General features: G+C 33.7%; 1 protein-coding gene and 1 long non-coding RNA gene across 6 annotated transcripts in view; one reads left to right on the top strand and one right to left on the bottom strand.

The window, feature by feature from the left end:
- LOC146995195 (uncharacterized) overlaps window positions 1–19,326 on the top strand; it is a 567,507-nt gene that overhangs the window by 465,436 nt on the left and 82,745 nt on the right. Inside the window, exon 2 of one of the 4 annotated variants that reach the window (XR_015043637.1) lies at window positions 2,012–2,146. This is a non-coding gene — a long non-coding RNA (uncharacterized LOC146995195). Of the gene's footprint in view, window positions 1–1,957; window positions 2,147–10,540; window positions 10,834–19,326 lie in introns of those variants that run through there. The other 3 variants (XR_015043636.1, XR_015043634.1, XR_015043633.1) reach the window with 3 other exon arrangements.
- Window positions 1–19,326, bottom strand: part of LOC146995196 (uncharacterized) — a 118,972-nt gene that overhangs the window by 20,507 nt on the left and 79,139 nt on the right. Inside the window, exon 3 of one of the 2 annotated variants that reach the window (XM_085825837.1) lies at window positions 18,796–18,858. In XM_085825837.1, coding sequence (XP_085681963.1) covers window positions 18,796–18,858 — 63 coding nt within the window. Of the gene's footprint in view, window positions 1–18,795; window positions 19,000–19,326 lie in introns of those variants that run through there. The other variant, XM_085825836.1, reaches the window with a different exon arrangement.

The raw sequence follows: 19,326 nt of genomic DNA, 5'->3' as shown, positions 1-19,326 counted from the left end.
GGGGCAAAAGAAAAGGAAGGCAATGGTTTCCTGCCTGAATAGCCAGCGGCCAGTTAGAAAACTACATGACAAAAGCCCACAAGACGAATGCCCACTTAAAACCAGCACACATTTTCAGGAAATCCAAAATAACTATGACTTCCTGAAAAATTTTACGAGTAATTATTATGATTAAAAAAATTAAATTTCAAGTGGGAATGAAATTAATTTATGTAAAATCCAAGTTGTCAAAATTTAACTGGATTATTTGAAACCATGCTTTTTATTCACCATTAAAACGGTGTTTGCGCTTAATCATAATAGAATACTGTACTTTTATTTTTTTTCGTTAAAATGAAAGTTCGGCTTTAATTCTCCATATTAAATTCATATAATGCAAAATTTTCTGTAGTGTTAAATTATTCATAAATTATTCTCTGTATATGATGAAAATTTACATACATATTATACTCCTTATAATTTTGTAGAATTAAAATAAGCTGTGTGGCCAGTATTCCCTTTCACCTCCCTTTGTCACACTTATACAAAGGCACTTCCATTTCTTGCGTAAATATAAAAACAAAGATACATACATGTATATGTTTTTAATAATATTATTTTGATTGACTCTCTGTACTATATATATATATATACGAATTTAATTCAGCCGGAGACGAAAATGAAATGTGTTCCGCTACTTAAATTTATTGTTCAATTATTTCTTATTCATTTATTTTTTATTTTATCTCTATTCATGACGTATATATCGGTGTGGGTTTTTGTTAGTGTAAACTTTTATCAGCGTGCCCTTCTATCTATGTGGGCTTTTATCTGTGTGGGCTTTCATCAATGTGCGCTTTCATCGGTGTGGGTATTAGTCGCGTGGGCAATTATCTTAGTGGGGTCATTTTTGTGGGCTTTTGTCGTGTGCACTTTCGTCCTTTTGTCTGGTCACCGCATGGACTTTATGTATTTCCTTCACAATGCATTTTGCTGTGAAATGACAAACATTGTACAGTTAATAATTAAAAATAAAAGTATGTTTTGACTAACAAAACTAAAGAAAGGAATATTTATACATGATTAATAAAAATTAATTATTCATGTAATATTATATCTAGAGTAAGGTACCATCCTTATACTCATTATTGGAATTGTCGTATATTGATACTTTGATACCCCCCTTACTTTGTTTAAAAATTTGAAATTAGATTCCATTTACTCAAAAACCAGTATTATATTTATCTGTTCCATCTGCTTAGTTACACTTAAGTGCTTAAAGTTCTAGTCATTGTACAAGGCATATATAATAAATATGTTTTTCTCCTATCTAAAATATCTATTTGTAAAATATCTTTTGAAGTAAATCTTTTAATTATAATAATGATTAATCTTTTATGTGGTAAGATTATGTAAATTATGTATGGATATTAGATTTAAGTGACTGAAATTTAAAAATTTCAATGGGAAAGTGGTGTTTACTTGGAATATTCCCATGATTCTCGAGTTACCTGGAGTCTTGTTAGACAACAATGCTGCATAAATGTACTAGACCGTTTGGCAGATGAAGCTACTATGTATTTTTCTGCATTGCATGGAAAATTGAGGTGTGTTCTTATACCTGTTACCCATCATCTGGCTCGTAAGTATGAATAAAATATTAAGATACTTATTTATTGATCTATTATTTATTGAAAAATATTTTTATGATATAAATCCAGATGTATTGCATAGTTACAAGAACTATCTATTAGTTTTCATGTTAGTTCTAAGCTTTATTGTAAATTTTATTTTTTTACTTTGAAAAAGAATAATTGTGATGAAATATTATATTCTGGACGATTATATATCTCTAAACCACAGAATTTCTAGCAGCAATTTGCCATCAGTGTCAACATTAAAAAATCATTATACTGAATAATTCACCTTATAGCTGTAAACTGCTAATATTTTGATACAATTGGACATATTATTTTAGGATATGTCTCTTAATCTTCTCTTAACTCGTTCCATACTCAAATCATCCCCTTAGAAGCTAAGATTGAGAATACTCGTCTCCTCAAGCAACAATTGGATGCTGTACGAGTCGCATCGGACATGGACCAGCATACACCTCTTACGGCAAAAGCAAACTGTGATACATTGAAAGTACTGGAGCTCCTTAAGGGTAAGTGTGTTTTTAAATATCTCAGTATGCTAAAAAAACCCTTAGATAGCCTTGCTAATGCTTTTAATGATAATTTTAAGTTAAATATAAAAAGAAAACAACATGAAATCTCGGATAATTCAAACGCTAATTCTAACCACGAGGATGGTAAGCCTATAAGGCATACATACGTATAGTATATTTTTCAGTTGCAATACCTTATTACCACTGAGAATTTTTTGCGATTCCCAGGACGCCATAATACAGTCAAAAAGTCATTAATTCAGACACCCATAATCCGGAATGATCTATAATCCAGACCTCAAAGCTACAAACTTTCTGCGCATGCGTCGCGTTTACGTGTGCTCGTAAGACCTTTACGGCTGTGACTTTGCCTGTGCACATGCGCATAATACGTTTACGCATGCGCGTTTAACGTATAACGGACGGTATAAGCTGAGCTAAAATTATCTAATTCAGTTAATGTTGCAGATTGCGTTGTTCCTTAATCTTCGAATTGGATCAGGCTTATTATTTTTTGCAGACTGTTAGAGCAATTTTATAAAAGTAAGCTTGAACTTTCGATTATGTCAAACAGAATTTCCGATATATATTTACTAATATGTACAGGATCTACAAAGCAAAAGTATGTTTCGAAGTCCATTAAACAAAAAGTGGAATTGCTGCAAAAAATGGAAAAAGGCATATCCTTTGTTTCTTAACCATTCCGAAATCTGTTTATCAATTTCATGCTGCTCTGCGGGGGGGACATCGCAGCGCGCAATGAACTGGAAGTTGATTTGTCAGCACTATCCTTATCTTCAGGGCAAATGTTTTTATTTTATTCGGCTTATAATTCCTTACTAAATGTAGTATTTCATCTCGATGTATTCCGTCTTTGATATGATTTAAATCAAATTCCTTGTCATTATAAATATCACAAGTACACATCAAATAGTTTTCTGGTTGCAATTTTCTAATTTCGACTATGCTTAATGTATGCTTTACGCATGTGCTTGTTGAAAGAAATGTTTAATAAAGTAAACAAATAAATATTAAGCTTTTTTTTTGTAAATTTTGATACCCTTTAGATCATAATTGTTCTTTATTTCATAAATAACGGTTTCATATTTTTAATTGTATAATTTCTGCATGCCATCTTACCAGATTTAAACTGATGATCTATAATCCGGAATCGCCAAAGTCCCGACGAGTCCGGATTAACTACTTTTGACTGTATTTACAAAAATTCTGTGGAACCCAATAAGTACTGCGCAAATCCGACACATGCGTGAGTGAAACTGTCAATTTTTTCTTTTGTACACTTGCAGTTTTAGGTCACTACATTTAATTTCTAATTTTAAGACATAGAACAATGTGAACATTTTAAATAAGTAACAGATGAAATGACAGCGTCACGTGCAAAGCAAGAAAAATGAACGTTTCTATTATAAAATGAAGGCGTCGAAACGGATTCATTTTTTTTTCTTTGTCTGTATTGCCATATCTATTTTAAGATGTATTGTATTATGTAAAAATATTTGGTAATTGTAAAAGTATTATAATAAATTAAAGAAATATCAAAACTGCTAAAATTCTAGGCAACCCCCTGCTGCAAGTCCAGCGACTCCAGTTTAAGAAACCCTGGTATAGACAGACAACCCGGCGAAATTACGCCCTAATTGAGATACAGACATAAAACTTATATCAAAATGATGGGGCATGCATTTGCAGTTGAAAGCAGCAAAACGCATCAAAATGGATCATTAACTTTCGAGTCGTGTGATTTTGATGCGGCTTGCTGCTTTCAAAAGCATTTTCCTACAACTTGCATCCTATTTGAGATGCAGATATAAAATTTGTGGAGCATGAAATTGCTATTGAATGCAGGAAACCGCATCAAAATCGGACAATCGGTTCCCGTGTAAAACAGATTTTAAAAAACTGTAATTCTTAGAGATGCATCGAATTTCATTGCCATGAAAAATATATTTCGTCCTCTGGACCCTGAAAACGATACTAATTATGTCCAGAATGCAGTTAACACTGTAAATCAACGAAGCACTTCAAGTCAAAATTTACCTACACCACCACAACCAAAAGTTGTTCCTCCAGTCAAAAATTCTACAATGATATAACCAGGGCAAACAAGTCCACAATACCAATTTTAAATCATATCAAATCCGAAAAACACAGGAAAAGGCCTAAAACCATCCTCAGAGACATACAATAAAGGTTTTTGATAAACGTTTAATTACTGTAAAGGCCCTTATTTTTGCAGGCCGTAATTTTCACAAAAATGAATATATCGGTGATTTCGCGAGTTGAAAATTTCACGAATTTTATATGAACAGAACAGAAAGTTGAAAAATTTTAAAAGTACTTAAGTAAAGTTGGGGGGAAAAAAAAGTATTTCGCAAAGCTTTGATTTTTGCGATTACGACGGGCTCACGAAAATAAGGGCCTTTACACCAGTTTAAAAAAGACCCAAAAAACTAATTAATTATTCTTTAACTAATTATTGTAATATACCTAATTGCCTAGCTTAGCACCGAAAATTGGGAAAATTAAAATTTTTATTCCTATCGGATCACTAATTAATATTGAAGCAGGCTTAATTTAATTTTTCCATCATGTCCTCTACCCCCTCATTCACTCAGCCATCCCTTTAAATTAGTATGGATTGAAGACAAGAAAGAATTTCAACCAATCACAAAAAATGCTGGTGGAAAAAATTGAAATAAGTGAGAATAAGGAGCGCTTAACGAGGATCCTTAAGCGCTCCATCTCTCACTTTGTAATCACAGTTCAACAGCTTTCGGCCATGAAGGCGGTAGCTATCATAATCATACCACACACTCTACAACCAATCACGTTCGTCTCGATCTAGTTACTCAACCGTAAACCACAGAAGGATTTTTCGCCGATTTAATGGCTATATCCAAACTAAACAATAGAATTATCATAGGTAGAGACTTTAACTCACACCACAAAAATCGGAACTGCAGAAATGATAATTCAAATGGTCACATTGTTAATCAATTTGCCTCAACGGCCAACTTTACTGTTGTAGCTCCCTCCTACCCAACATGCTATAGATCTGCAAGCATTATTGAATTTTTCCTGCTAAAAAATATTTATCAACCATCAAGGATAGAAAGATTACGTGAACTATTCTCTGATTATAACCCTGTTTTAATGGAGGTGAATATCAGTAGCTATAGTACATCACACAAAAGAGCCTTTATTATGAACTGGGTAGCTCTAAACAACACTCAGTACCCGTTACCCGCGATACACAGTGAAGACGAGTTAGACGCAGTTATCGAAGATTTTACTAGCACACTTAACCGTGCTCTGAAAAATAGCAAGGCGGTCCCGTTGACTGGTAGGGCCAGAGATCCTGCTATTAGAGAACTTTTAGCTAACAGAAAGAGAGCTAGAAAAATATGGCAGAGGACCAGATGCCCAGAAGTTAAGAGAATTTTAAATCGGCTGAATCAGGAAGTCAGTACACGCACAAAACAAATGGTCTAGATATTTAGAATCACTCTCTACTGATGATCATGTATATGGAAAGCTGCTTCTAGATATAATAGATGCTACACAAATATTCTGCCCCTTAATGGCCCCTCTGGGATCACATACACAGAAACTGAGAAAGCTGAGTCACTAGCTGATCACTACGCTACTCAGTTTTACATTAACATCTCACACCCAGACACAGAACGCACAGTTAGTTACACTAACAATTTATACTTTTCATAACCAAAAACAGACAACATCCGTCTTGCTAAACCTTCGGAAGTTAACACCGCCACCTCCATACCTGTCCCTTTCAATGATGTTCGATCGATTATTGCGGCTTCCCCGCTCTCTCCAGATGAGTATGCGATGAGAATCGCTACTCAGACTGAATCTGCTCTCATCTGTAAAGAGTACTCGTCCCCATTCATTGTCTCTCCAATTCCGGTGTTCCCGGCACCACAGAGAACGCCTTCTCCGATGGGCAGGCATTAGAGGTACACACCGTACAGGGCGTCGTGCAAACAGACCACCACCCTGCAGTCTTCTGGCCACGGTAAAACGCGATATCTGTCGTCCAGTCGCCTGCGTCGTGTGTCTAGCGATTTCTCCCGCTGTCTGCCGCCTGTTTCTTCTGGCCTGTAAGGCAATATACCGGTCATCTGCAGGTGTGGTTCCTCGTGAACGACCACTACTAAACCCCCGGATAGCTGTTCCTGTAGTTTTAAATTGTCTCCAAAGTCGTGAAACGATGCTGTGAGCAATTCCGATCTCTGCAGCCACACTTGTCACACGGCGGCCTTCCTCCAACTTCCCAATGACCTCGGGTAAAAGCATCCAGATGTCATCTAACAGATTGATTATTCGCCATTTCTCGCCGAGGCAGCAACTCAGTGTGATTTTAACTGCTATACGGTGTGCAATCTCTTTGCCAGAAATACTGATCTTTCACCGAGAACATGCTTTATACAACTCAGACACTCCCCCATTATGTCTACCTGCATATCTGCGCAAGTGCTACCGTAGATCACCTTACTTAATCTCGGGATTGGTCTTTCTGTCCGCTCTGCCTCTTCGTTCAGCTGATATGCTAATTTTTCGACTTCGTCCTTAATTTTTGCACACCAGTGTATTTCACGTGCTATACACAGGATAAGGTACAACCCAGGAACCTGGAAATGATGTGTGTCTTTGTACCCTTCTAAAGGAGTATGGATTGAAAACAGCCTAGGCCATCCCCGTAGCACACTGTAAATCACACTTCACCCAATAGGATTACTCCTCTGCCAGCCAACAGAAGTTCAACAAGCTCCCGCCTACCACCTGACTACTGAACCATTCAGCCTTGAATACTCGAGGAGAGGGGGAAGAAAAAAGAAGAAAAGGGCTTTTTCTTCTCTCTCCGCCCCCGATTGCCTCTGCTGCTCACACTCCAACTAGCTCTAGGTTTTAACTTCAAAACTCATCATCTTATATTTGCTGCAAACTCTGCCATTACTACTGATTATAATGTCACAATTGCTTTCATTTCATTTCATTTCACTGCCATAACTGCTCTTTGAATTTTTATTTTTACGAACTTCAGCAACATTATTTCTTTAACATTCGTAAAAGTATTAACTTACTACACTGGGATAAGGCTATGCCCAGGAACCCACTACAACTGAACATTAGTTCATCGAGGAAGGGCATACTCTAAATGAAGCTGCAGATGTCCAAATAAAAAAGGAAAAGAAAACCTATTCACAATAAATTGTTTCAACAAAGGAAACGATTGTGTGATTTTAGATGACAGTCGGAGAGTATTAGTATCAAATATTTTATTTCATCATACCACCAACAAATATTTTCTTTTGTTTCAGAAGCCCATCAAAAACTTACATGACAGCAAATGCAAATCTAGTATAAATAACGTTTATGTTGCTAAAATAAATTCTGATTTCCAAAGATGGCCTGTTTCTCGCATTGTTGGTAAATCATGGTTGATGGGCATTAAGAATGGTCTTTCCTCTAATTCACTGGACACACACAAATTAGCAGCACGTTGGTGTTAATTCTTTTTAATTCTGTATTAAAATATACAACTTTAAACTTAGTTGACATATGCGGCATTTGAAGTGCAAAGAATAAAAATTTTTCTTAAATACTATGCTTTGTTGCTTATCTTTTAGAAATTTAAAGACCTGGAATTCTGCAATTCTGAGTAAAAAATGAAAATAAAAAACAATTAACACCAACAAAAACTTGTGGTAACATGACAGACAAATTATTACAAATACTACAAAAGATCATGCCTTTTCATTTTATTTAACCATATGTTAAAGCAGTATTCTTTATTAGACCTGGAAAAGTTAGAAACAGGAATATATTTTACTACAAAAACTACACGACAATTTTGAAATTAGAAGCTTTTCTGTATGAATTCCACTCTAAAACAATGCAAGTGCAGTCTTGACGATAAGAAAGTCAAATTTATTGAAATTTAAATTTGTATTTCCATTTTAATTTTCATTTTCCTAAAAACATTTGTCAACTTTGCAGGATTTCATCTTCAAGTATATATGTACAGACATTTAAAGTTCTGATGTATTAACATCTCGTGGAAATACACCTATCCCTCGATTTATACAGTACTTACCTGTTTTACATGATTTCAGTTTTACACAGTTTAAAAATTAACAGATTTCAAAAACTTAGTAAAATAGTATTTGCTGCATAAATGCAAATACATACATTTGAAGTCATTTTTTAATCTCATTTCTTTGGTAACACTGGTGGCAACAACAAGGATGGGGATTCCCCGTGTTAGGAGAATCTCAATAGTATGTATATGTATTTCATAACAGTAAAATTTTAAATTATATGGTTCACGCGAACTAATGCAGTATCAGTATTTTAGCAGCAAGGATTACATCATTTTTATCTACATATCTGAATGTTTACTAGCAAGTTTTCAACATTTATAGTTTTTGTGGCATTTTTTATAATTTATGTAAATTTTTTAAAGTATTATAATGCCAAAACGATTTTTAAAAAAAAAATCAAAAATGAAATTAGAAGCAAAAATTAAAATATTAGATCATCTATGTAATAGAGAAGGAGTAACAAATGTTGCTAAATTTTACTCCATGAATGAAGCCACAATAAGGACAATTAAAAAAAAAATGAAGACTCTACTAGAAAAAGAATTAGATATGGGTAGAAGACGAAAATTTAAAATGGATTCCAATTGATACTGATGCTATTAGAAACAAGGCTTTAAAAATTTATAAAGCACTTAAGAATCGGTCACTATCGACTTTGTCAGATGAAAAAAAGGTATCTTTTTCCACAAGTCATGGTTGGTTTGAGAGATTTAATAATATTTAAACAAAGGCATTCTTTACATAATCTAAGATTGAAAGGAGAAAGTGCATCTGCTGATTCGAATGTAACAACAATATCCAGCAAAATTTGCTGAAATCAATTGCCACGATCTCCTACATTTCTGATCAGATCTTCAATGCTGACGTGTCTACGTTGTTCTGAAAAAAAAAAAAAATACAGTCAAAAGTCGTTAATCCGGACTCGTCGGGACTTCGGCGATTCCGGATTATCGATTTTTCCGGATTATAGGTCATCAGTTTAAATCTCGTAAGATGGCATGCAGAAATTCTAAAATTAAAAATATGAAACCGTAATTTATGAAATAAAGAACAATTATGATCTAAAGGGTATCAAAATTTACAAAAAAAAAAGCTTAATATTTATTTGTTTACTTTATTAAACATTTCTTTCAATGTAAGTTGTTTAAGTTGCTTCATTTTATGTGATACTAATACTTTCTCTTTAATTCTATAAACAGACATAATTTCTTTTCAGTTAAAGAGTTCTGCTGTTCAAGTCCCGTTAATTGCTGTGCCGAGAATACCGACTAACTGGTCAATGGAAATTTTTTCGTTTTCACTAACCTCTCTGTCACACTCTTCATGTCTTTATCCATTTTTTTCAGCAATTTCAGTTTTTGTTTGTTGGACATTGAAACATACTTTCGTTTTGTAGATCCTTTGGAAGTTCCAGCATCGGAAATTCTATTTGACATAATCGAAAGTTCAAGTTTACTTTTATAAAATTGCTCTTACAGTCTGCAAAAAATAATAAGCGGGATCCTATTCGAAGATTAAGGAACAACGCAATCATTAACATTAACTGAAATAGATAATTAGATAATTTTAGCCTACACCGTCCGTTATACATTAAACGCGCAGGCGAAAACGTATTCTGCGCTTGCTCACACGCATATGCGCAGTAGTCAAGTTCTTACGCGCTCGCGTAAAACGCCTGTGCGCATGTGCTAACGCGGCACATGAGGATGAGTTAGTTAACATGATTCATGAAACAAATAAACATGATGAAGACCAATCTGAACCAGCTGCATTCACAGCTAAAGTCATCAGTGTAGGACTTGAATTGGGAAGAAAATTAGGTAATCATTTTTTACAATATGACACAAATGTCGAATGAAATCTCCGATTCCAAGGGGAGCTTAGTAAGTGTTTAAATCTATATACGGATGTTTAAAAAGATTTAGCGGGACAAAAAAACAACAGGCAATTGTTAATTATGGATTTCATCATGAAGTCTAGTCGATGTGAGATCTCCCCTAATTTATCATCTATTGAAGCAGAATTGTATCACGAATACTCAAGTGATGAAAGAGACATCATACCAATCAAGAAGAAAAAACTAATAATTCATGAAAGTGATGTCAGTCCAAAATCAACTCTAAATATGAGAATATTTGTAGAAATTTCCTGTTCTTTCAATTCGAGCCACAATTTTTCATAAATGCTACATACTTTCATTACATTATCAGGTTGCATACTTCTGATGTCTGTGTAATTTATTTAATTGATGATGTAATTTATTTAATTGATAACTAAATATATTCGATTATGTTTTCACAAGGCTTGCTAATGTTTTTTTAAATAACACGAAAATAATCATTTTCGTGTTATTTAAAAAAATTTTGATGAAGGTGTACAAACGGTGCCAAATTCTTGGTTTTGGGCTGATATGGATAAATGACATATGTAATATGAAAAAATGAATCAAACTGAACAAAATGATTGCATCACATCAAGCCCCAGATTATTGAGAACTTTGGCAATTTCACCGGGTTCTCTAAATTTTTGCATCGACAAGTATGATATTTTCTATAATTATGTGTTCTTGTTGCTCATTTTTCTCACTGTATAATTTAGAAAGCTGAATAGAACATGGAAAATGCTGTTATGAATGACATCAGTACCAAAATATTTTTAAAATATAGTAACATCTCCATTTTTAGTACTTTTATCCATAAATTATTAGTACGAGTTGGTAGTTTGGTTTTTGAATCTTAACATTATTTTAATTACCAGACTAGTTGTTTAAAAATAGGAATGCATGTATTAAAAAATTCAAAAATTAACAATCATATCAGGATATAATATATATTTGCTTTAACATTTAACTGCATTTTTTTTTATACAAATTTGATGCTCTCAAAATCTATTCGGTCACCTTAATTTTGCAGTGGAAAAATAATGAAATAGTATAATCCTACAATTCGAAACCATAAAAATTCTATTTGATTTATTTATTGAATAAATTGTTGCAAAATATCTGAAATTTGCAGAATTTTATAAAATAATGTAGCCATGACTGTTAATTTAATTTTACATCAAATATTTCGATAATTATACATGAGCAAATAAATGCTGCTAGAACATTTAGATGTTTAATCTAACATTAAATGATTATTTAATTCATTCTTTTTGCTTTATGTTAAATTATTGTTTATGAGTGATAACGGAAATTTAAAATTTTCAGTGAAAAAGGCATAGAAAAGTTAAAGTTGGCTATGAAGTTTTCAGACATCGAAAAGTGCAGAATTTGGTGCGGAAACAACAACAACAACAACAACAACAACAAAAAAAAAAAAACACCAGCGATTTAAATTCTCCGATTCTTCAGATGAGTAAAAAAAGTAAACAAGTAAAAAACAGTAAAAAAGTACTATAGTAAAAAAGCTAGCAGAGCTGTGCTTGCCATTGCTACCAGAGTGCACACAAGGAAAATATTTTCAACCAGAATTTTCTGCATCTGTTTTAGCTAGTCCTCACTGCAAATCTGAGGACTAATACTCCAAAAGCAGGCTCATCAGAAAGACCCAATAAAGGTTTCGTACTGTTGCATTCCTGTACAGGTTCATGCAATTTGGAGTGATTAACGATGACACTTAATAAACACACAATGTATTTGCCAGTATTATTCAGGACATCTCCAAAAACATGTTTACAATCGTCCAAAAACTGCGACAAGCACATTGAAACAATCAGCAACAGAGCCTTTAGGCTGTAACAGTGAAGACAGCTTCACAGCAAAGTGCTAGAGTACAGCTCCCGACTAGGTTCAGTCTTCTCAGAACTCGACGTACTGTCGAGATTCTCGACGCTACAACTCGCGATGCACTCCACAATAAGCACTAGAATACAGCTTCTGACTCAGTTCAATCGTTCTTGGAGCTCAACACACTCCAAGATAAGACTCGATGATGCACTAACTCGCGATACATTAAGAGACTCTCTCTACGCACTCCCCAATCAACTCAATACTAGACTGAAAATCAACTCGATAGACTCGAGATACTACTGCTACTCCGCATACAGGCAGGGTTTATATAGCTTTTAGCATGCATTCGAGAACATTCTAAGTCAAACCAGTAAGAACTCGTTCTAAATGGTTCTCCATCCGTCTACGGCATATTGCCAATTTCGCTGAAAGATGTTGCCAAATGGGTGATTTCTCGCCAAATCTAGCAAATCCTAAACCTGCTTTGTGGGAAATCTATCTTACCGCAGCTGGAAATTTTTTAACAGTAACTTTCTGAATTTGCCAATAGTCAATTTTTTAAAAGTGTTCTGTTTTCAGGTTTTTAGAATAATTATGTAATAAAGACACAATAACACGCCGAATAAATACTAATTCAGAAGTCAAACAACAAAAATCAGCGTTATATTTACAAAATTTTCACAGTGACTGTTTACTGTGAAAATTTTGTAAATATAACGCTGATTTTTGTTGTTTGACTTCTGAATTAAATATGTAATACCCTGACCTTTTCTCTTCCGCAGAACTTCAACATCTAATCTTAAAAAATTTAAATTCTTTATCAAGTAGATTACAAATATTGCAAGAAAAGGTGGAGTTGCTGAAAACTCCTAACTGTGCAATCAACCGAAAAATTCAGAATTAAATATATTCCAATTAAAAACTGAATTAGAACTTCAATTTTTAGAGAGAATGTTTCTCAACAACATAGCTCCTGTGGTATTGTAAAATAATATTTTACATTAATCCTAATAGTTTTTTTTTTATTTTTATTTTTATTTTGTTTACTTTTTGCACACATTTTCATTTTATAAAGTAATTTCTGTTACGTTTTTGCTTAAATGAAATTTTCTATTTCAGTATTATCTTATTTTCTTTATATAAAAACTAACTGCATAAAATGTACTAAAATACAAATATGGAACTCAAAGCAATGAAAACGTTATGATTTTATAAATAAGTTTCCATTACATTTGCATTTTATTTTGAGGAAAGTTAGATTTCTTGAGTGTTCTGTGAAGTTGAAATAATTTTCTTAAATGATAGAATAAGAAATCTTGTTGGTTATGCATTTATAGATTAAAGTCAATTTTTATTTATATATTTATTTATTTAGGTCAATGAATTGAAACATATTAATGTTAAAGGAGACTAACGTAAACATATTAATAGTAATCGTAACAAATATTTTGAAGTGATGTCGGACACGCTAGCCGAAGAGTACAGTTGGGTAAGTGAAAAAAAAAGGGGGGCATTTAAATCCCTGAAGTTATCATAGGTTATTTTACATAAGTCAACATTTATAAATATATTTTTATGTACATCATCATTTACAAAATATCTTGATAACTTACATTACGTATAATATGAAATCTGCCAAATTAAGTCACACCCAGCACCCGTAGCTCTCAGCCTGAGTCAAATCTTAATTATTCAAAAAATCGAATAAAATAAGACCAGACTTCCATGAATAGTGCATAGTGCTACTAAATGCATATGTGACCATCCCAGAAGAAATAAAGCAGGTAGATATTAGCATCTGGAAAGATATCCCAATGCATGAAGGAAGAGTAATATATTTAGTGCATGAACCTGTTATGTCAAGAAGACTTTAAATGAATTAGAAGACAACATAAAATAGCAGTTTTATCTGATCGCAAATGTTTAAAATGTTATTTAAAATGTCTAACTTTTTTTTTGTTTTTAAAATGATGTTTAATCCTCATTTGTTCTGCTATTTAATTTTTATGATGTATTGTTACTTAGTTTGTTATCTATCCATTTGTCAGTAATTGAGCTGAATTAAGTAAAGCTTTGTTCTTTTACATTATATTTTACCGCTCGATCAGGCCGACTGCCGTACCAAAGCACTCGGGTTCGAATCTCGAAAAAGGTTCGGGGGTTGTAAATGCATAGTGTCTGTGCATCATGGGGGCACCCAAAATATGCTGCAAGCCGAAAAGTTCTTTCAAGAAGCTGATCGTAGGGAAAGAGAACTTGAAAAACCTTGAACTCTTCCTCCGTGTGATAGTTGCATCGCAAAAATGTTATGGTTTTTAATTAATTGACTTTCTGTTTAAATATGCAGTAATTATAATTAAAAATTCACAAGTAAATTTTCCATTTAATGTATTTTTTTAGAGATAGTGCAAACTCATCTCCCTGCAACAATTGAAAAGAAAGGTGCTACTATAACAGTTAATCTCAAAAAGGTTGGTGGGTGGTAAATGTATAGTGTCTGTGCAGCATGGGGGCACCCAAAATATGCCGCAACAAAGTTGCTACTACACTCATGTCCATAAATAAAGGATAATTCGGAGTCACGCGGAAATCGAACTCTAAAATATACTAAAATATCACCTGTAACATCACAACACACATCTTCAAGAATCATATGCAAATTTTAGGAAGTAACCAGATGACACCGATGGTACTTCACAATGACGAGAATGTAAGAAAGTGATATATAACGAATACAGGCAAAGAAGTAAAATTGTTCGCAGGCACTTTATAAGCATTTCAGTGCAATAACCAAATAGTTCGCAGGGGCTTTATAAGCATTTCAGTGCAATAACCGACAAAGGACGCATTTGGATGATTTTTTACGTGGTAGAATTATCGGCCGTCTGGAATGTGGGCGTACCCAACTGGAAGTATCAGACAAACTTGGAATTGCCCAGAGTGTCATCTCCAGGCTTTGGCAACGATTCCCAGATGATGGTAATGTGAGTAGACGTTACAGCACAGGTCGCCCCAGAGTTACAGCGCCGAATAAGGACCGGTATTTGGCAGTTACTGCCAAAACAAACAGGTGGAGCACAGCCTGAGACCTGCCTCGTCAGCTCTCTTCAGCCACTGGTACGACAATTTCAAGGCAGACCGTGTACAGACGCTTAGGGCAGATTGGTTTATATGTTCGTAGACCTGTCAGATGCGTTCCACTTACTGCAACTCACTGTCGCCTGCGGTTAGCCTGGAGTAGAGAGCATGCACTGTGGACACCGCAACAGTGGGCTTGTGTGATGTTTTCCGACGAGTCCAGGTTTAGCTTGCAGTCTGATTCTCGCCGGACTTTCATATGGAGAGCTCCAGGTATTCGTTACCACCAAGAAAGCATCATTGAACGACACCGTTACGGTGGTGTAGGAGTGCTCGTTTGGGGTGGAATTATTCTGGGTTCCAGAACTGACCTTCATGTTCAAATTGGAATCATGACAAGCCATATCTATCGGGACGTCATTCTGGAACAACATGTACATTTGTTTCGGGGTGCCATGGGCACACAATTTGTTTATGGATGACAACGCCAGTCCTCACCGTGCAAATATCGTAAGCGAATGCCTTCAATCGGAGGATATCACCCGTACAGACTGGCCAGCATTCTCACCAGACTTGAACCAGTAGAACACGTGTGGGACATGCTTGGCCGACGAGTTGCAGCCCGTCAACCTCCTTCTACATGTCTACCGGAACTTCGGAGTACATTGCTTTTTGAGTGATGTAATATCCCCCAAGATCAGATCGATAATTTGATACTCAGATGCCTAGGCGTTGTACGGACTGTATTGCATCGTCTGGGAGACATACAATGTATTAACAATCAAACCAACCATGTAATATTGGTTTTTTGTAAATAAGTTTTTTTTTTTTTTTTTTTTTTTTTTGGTAATTTGCTCCAGGGAGAAAAAAAATCGCTAATTTTTTTAATAATATCAAACATATAGCATCTGTTTTTGCTCTTTACCTTTTGTTTAATAAATAAGCTTTACAAATAAGTCAAATTTGTTTTGCTTCTAACTTTTCCTTTGCCTGATTTTGCATTATCCTTAATTTATGGACATGAGTGTATAACAACGAGTACTTTTGTGTACAGAAGTTGTCTTGAAAGCTTAGAATCTAAAATTTTAAGTTTGTATTTGTTTTTACTGAATTGTAAGTATTATAAATTCATATGTTTGGAAGCGTCCGAGTTTCAAAAATAATAAAAGTATAAATGATAAATAATAAAGCTTCAAAATAGTAATTCAAACAATCATCAAAATGTTTAGTACCTATTTAAAAATTTGGAGCTTTCTTTCAATTTTAAAGTAATTTAAAATTTAATAAATAGCTTTAAAACTCTTGCCAGTCACTGCTCATCTCAATGCATATAATAGCATTATAATTTTTTATAATAATAATGCATATTTTGTTTAATTTCATGAGGCTGAAGGAGACATTGTAAACTTATATTATGAATACGAGTCATATTTTGTAAAATTCGATGAAAGGCCATTCGAAAAACATGTATACATTGACAGAATTGCCGATATAAATAAAATATGTTATTAACAATATTAACTTCTTATTAATTAAGAAAAGGCTGCATTAAATATATTAAAAGGATCTTTTAAAATTTTTGCAGGAAATGAATTTAAGTTTCTCTTAAGTGAATGGATATTTTTATATCTTTATTACCGTATTTGCAGGCGCATAAGGCACATCCCCCTTTTTTTATACACATTTCATTATAATGAATTTACAGTATTTTAAATATAAATACACCACAATTTATACCCACAATTCATCTGGGGAAGAGCTTTTAATTTTCTTCATCAAAACCTAAACACTCATCACCATAGCTAAATGAAAAGTCACTTGAAACCTCTCCTAAATCAGCATTCGAGTCCTCATACAACAGATTGTCCTCTGTACCATCCAGTGTATTAATAATGCCACACTTCATACATGATTTAACCTCTGCCTCTGTTTTCACAGCATCCCAAGATGCTTTGACCCATTCACAAACTTTCCAAATGTTAGGCCTTCCCCTTCTTCTTGATGGTGTAACCTCAAAATTTGAAGCCTGCATCCAGCTTGCATGCTTTGTTACAGCAATTTCAACATTGTTTTTGAACCATAATTTGCCAACAAACTTAAGAAACACCAAACAGTTGAAATTTCCCACACTTAAAAGTCGTTCGCAAAAATTGCAGTTTTCATGCCAGATGCACATTTACTAAGCTCTCCATAACTGTAATATTCCCACACATCGCAAGGAAACAAGAAAAAAATCACATAACTCCAAAAAAAGAGGAAATTTCCAGAAATTAATGCAATCAAAAACTGAGTATCGACATACAAGATGCACCTCCTTTTTTTCCCGACTTATTTTCAAAGAAAAAAAGTGCGTCTTATACACTAGAAAATTTGATTATATGAAAATTTTATTTAAAACTTTCTTACATTTATTGGAAAACAAATTGTTTTATATGCTTAATTTCATTCACATAACTATGCTCACTGTAGTTATTGGCTATACTAAATATTTGAATGAAGAAATGTAAGTTTTATTTGCACAAAAACTATTAGCATATGTTTTATAGCAATACACGCAAGTACACAAAAGTGATACACAAAAACTATGAGCATATAGTTTTATAGCAATTTATGAGAGCAAAGTTTTACATAAAAATGTAAATGAATCATAAACGCATCTGTTATATAATTTCAATACAATGAGATATAACAATAATCACTGAGGAAATCTGATATGATTGTGATGACTATATTCAATAATTAAAAAATTCCAAAGATTCCAGTAAGATTTTAATAACTGGAAGAGTAACTTCTTACTGGATCAATAAAACGCTTTTCTGCTGTTATCAGTTTTACTGGAGGAGATGTCTGAAATACTGCTATTGCGACATTATACTGATTAAACTAATGTAACACTGTGCGACACCCACACAGATCTTTAAAGCAGCAATTCTCAACAGGTGGTACACAAGATAAAAAATAGGTGGTAGGCAAAGAAACAAAGTTCAAAAATTCTATGAAGAAAAAAAGAACAATTGTTAGAAAATTCCTGTGATTGCACTTCCACTGAAGATTTCATAAATAACTTTTGGCTACACCGAAAAAAAGAATTTAAAGGCATTTCAAATAAAGCTAAATTTTTATTGCCTTTTCGCACAACCTATTTGTGTGAACAAGGATTTTCTTCCATGTTTTATTTGAAAAATAAATACAGAATAAAATTAAAAGTGGATCACACTTAAAGCTAAGTGAATTAAGGCCAGACAAAGAAATTGATCTCTCTTAAACAGGCCCAAATTTTACACTAAATTTAAGTATATAACTTAAATTTTGATAATTAAAATGGTAACCAATTCTTAATTAATATTTTTTATGTGTGCCTATTTAATACAGATAGCCAATAGCTTGTGCAAATGGCAAAACATTTATTTTTTCTATTTATATTGAGAAACTGAATAAGTATTATAAAATGTACAATAATTATACTGGTTGTACTAAGGTTTTTAAATTTTTGTTTAGATGGTATGTGTTAGTCAAAAGGTTGAGAACCGCTGCTTTAAAGCAATTAAATTTATGTCACTTTGTGAAGTTATACAAAAGTCGCAGTGTGACATTAACATCATTATCGCAGCATGACTTTACTACCATACTCAAAGACAAAGAAGCAACAATAACAAAAAAAAAGAAGCCAAGAGAAAAAATTGGTATCTTACCTCTCAGCCTCCACATCCACAGGGCTTGTTTGCTCACATCCTCTTCTTGGGCGCTTCGCATTCCTATAATAAACAAAAATAGGTACAATTTTATTACCGAGACCATAATAAACCACAGTGACAGTACATGCATAAAAGCACCAAACTTGGCACACACATCCATTTAAATCATAAATTGACATCACATAAATTTAGATACTTCTAAATGCAAGTGAATTATGACTGCACATAAATTTAGATAGCTCTAAATTTTAATTTACCACTGAAATACTGGTATACTTTTTAAACTTTTTAAAAGTGCATCGAATCTATCTATTTAGAAATTGCCAGAGATGAAAAATTTGCAATAAAATTTTGACAAAGAAAAGGCATCATTCATGATTGTGTGTGATTATGACAAAGCCTCAAGGGCTATCTGCCTGTGCCTTTGTGGAGCACTTTCTAAGGGAAACTGGCTTGTATACACGTTACACATGGGGAAAACCACGAAAACGCCCAGCCCGTTCCTGGGATTCGAACCTCGGACCGACT

The sequence above is a fragment of the Stegodyphus dumicola genome, chromosome 10, assembly GCF_044657685.1.
Source record: "Stegodyphus dumicola isolate Sdum_Otavi_A_Nest chromosome 10, ASM4465768v1".
NCBI classification, from domain to species: Eukaryota; Metazoa; Arthropoda; class Arachnida; order Araneae; family Eresidae; genus Stegodyphus; species Stegodyphus dumicola.
This window is presented reverse-complemented; position numbering and strand designations above follow the sequence as displayed.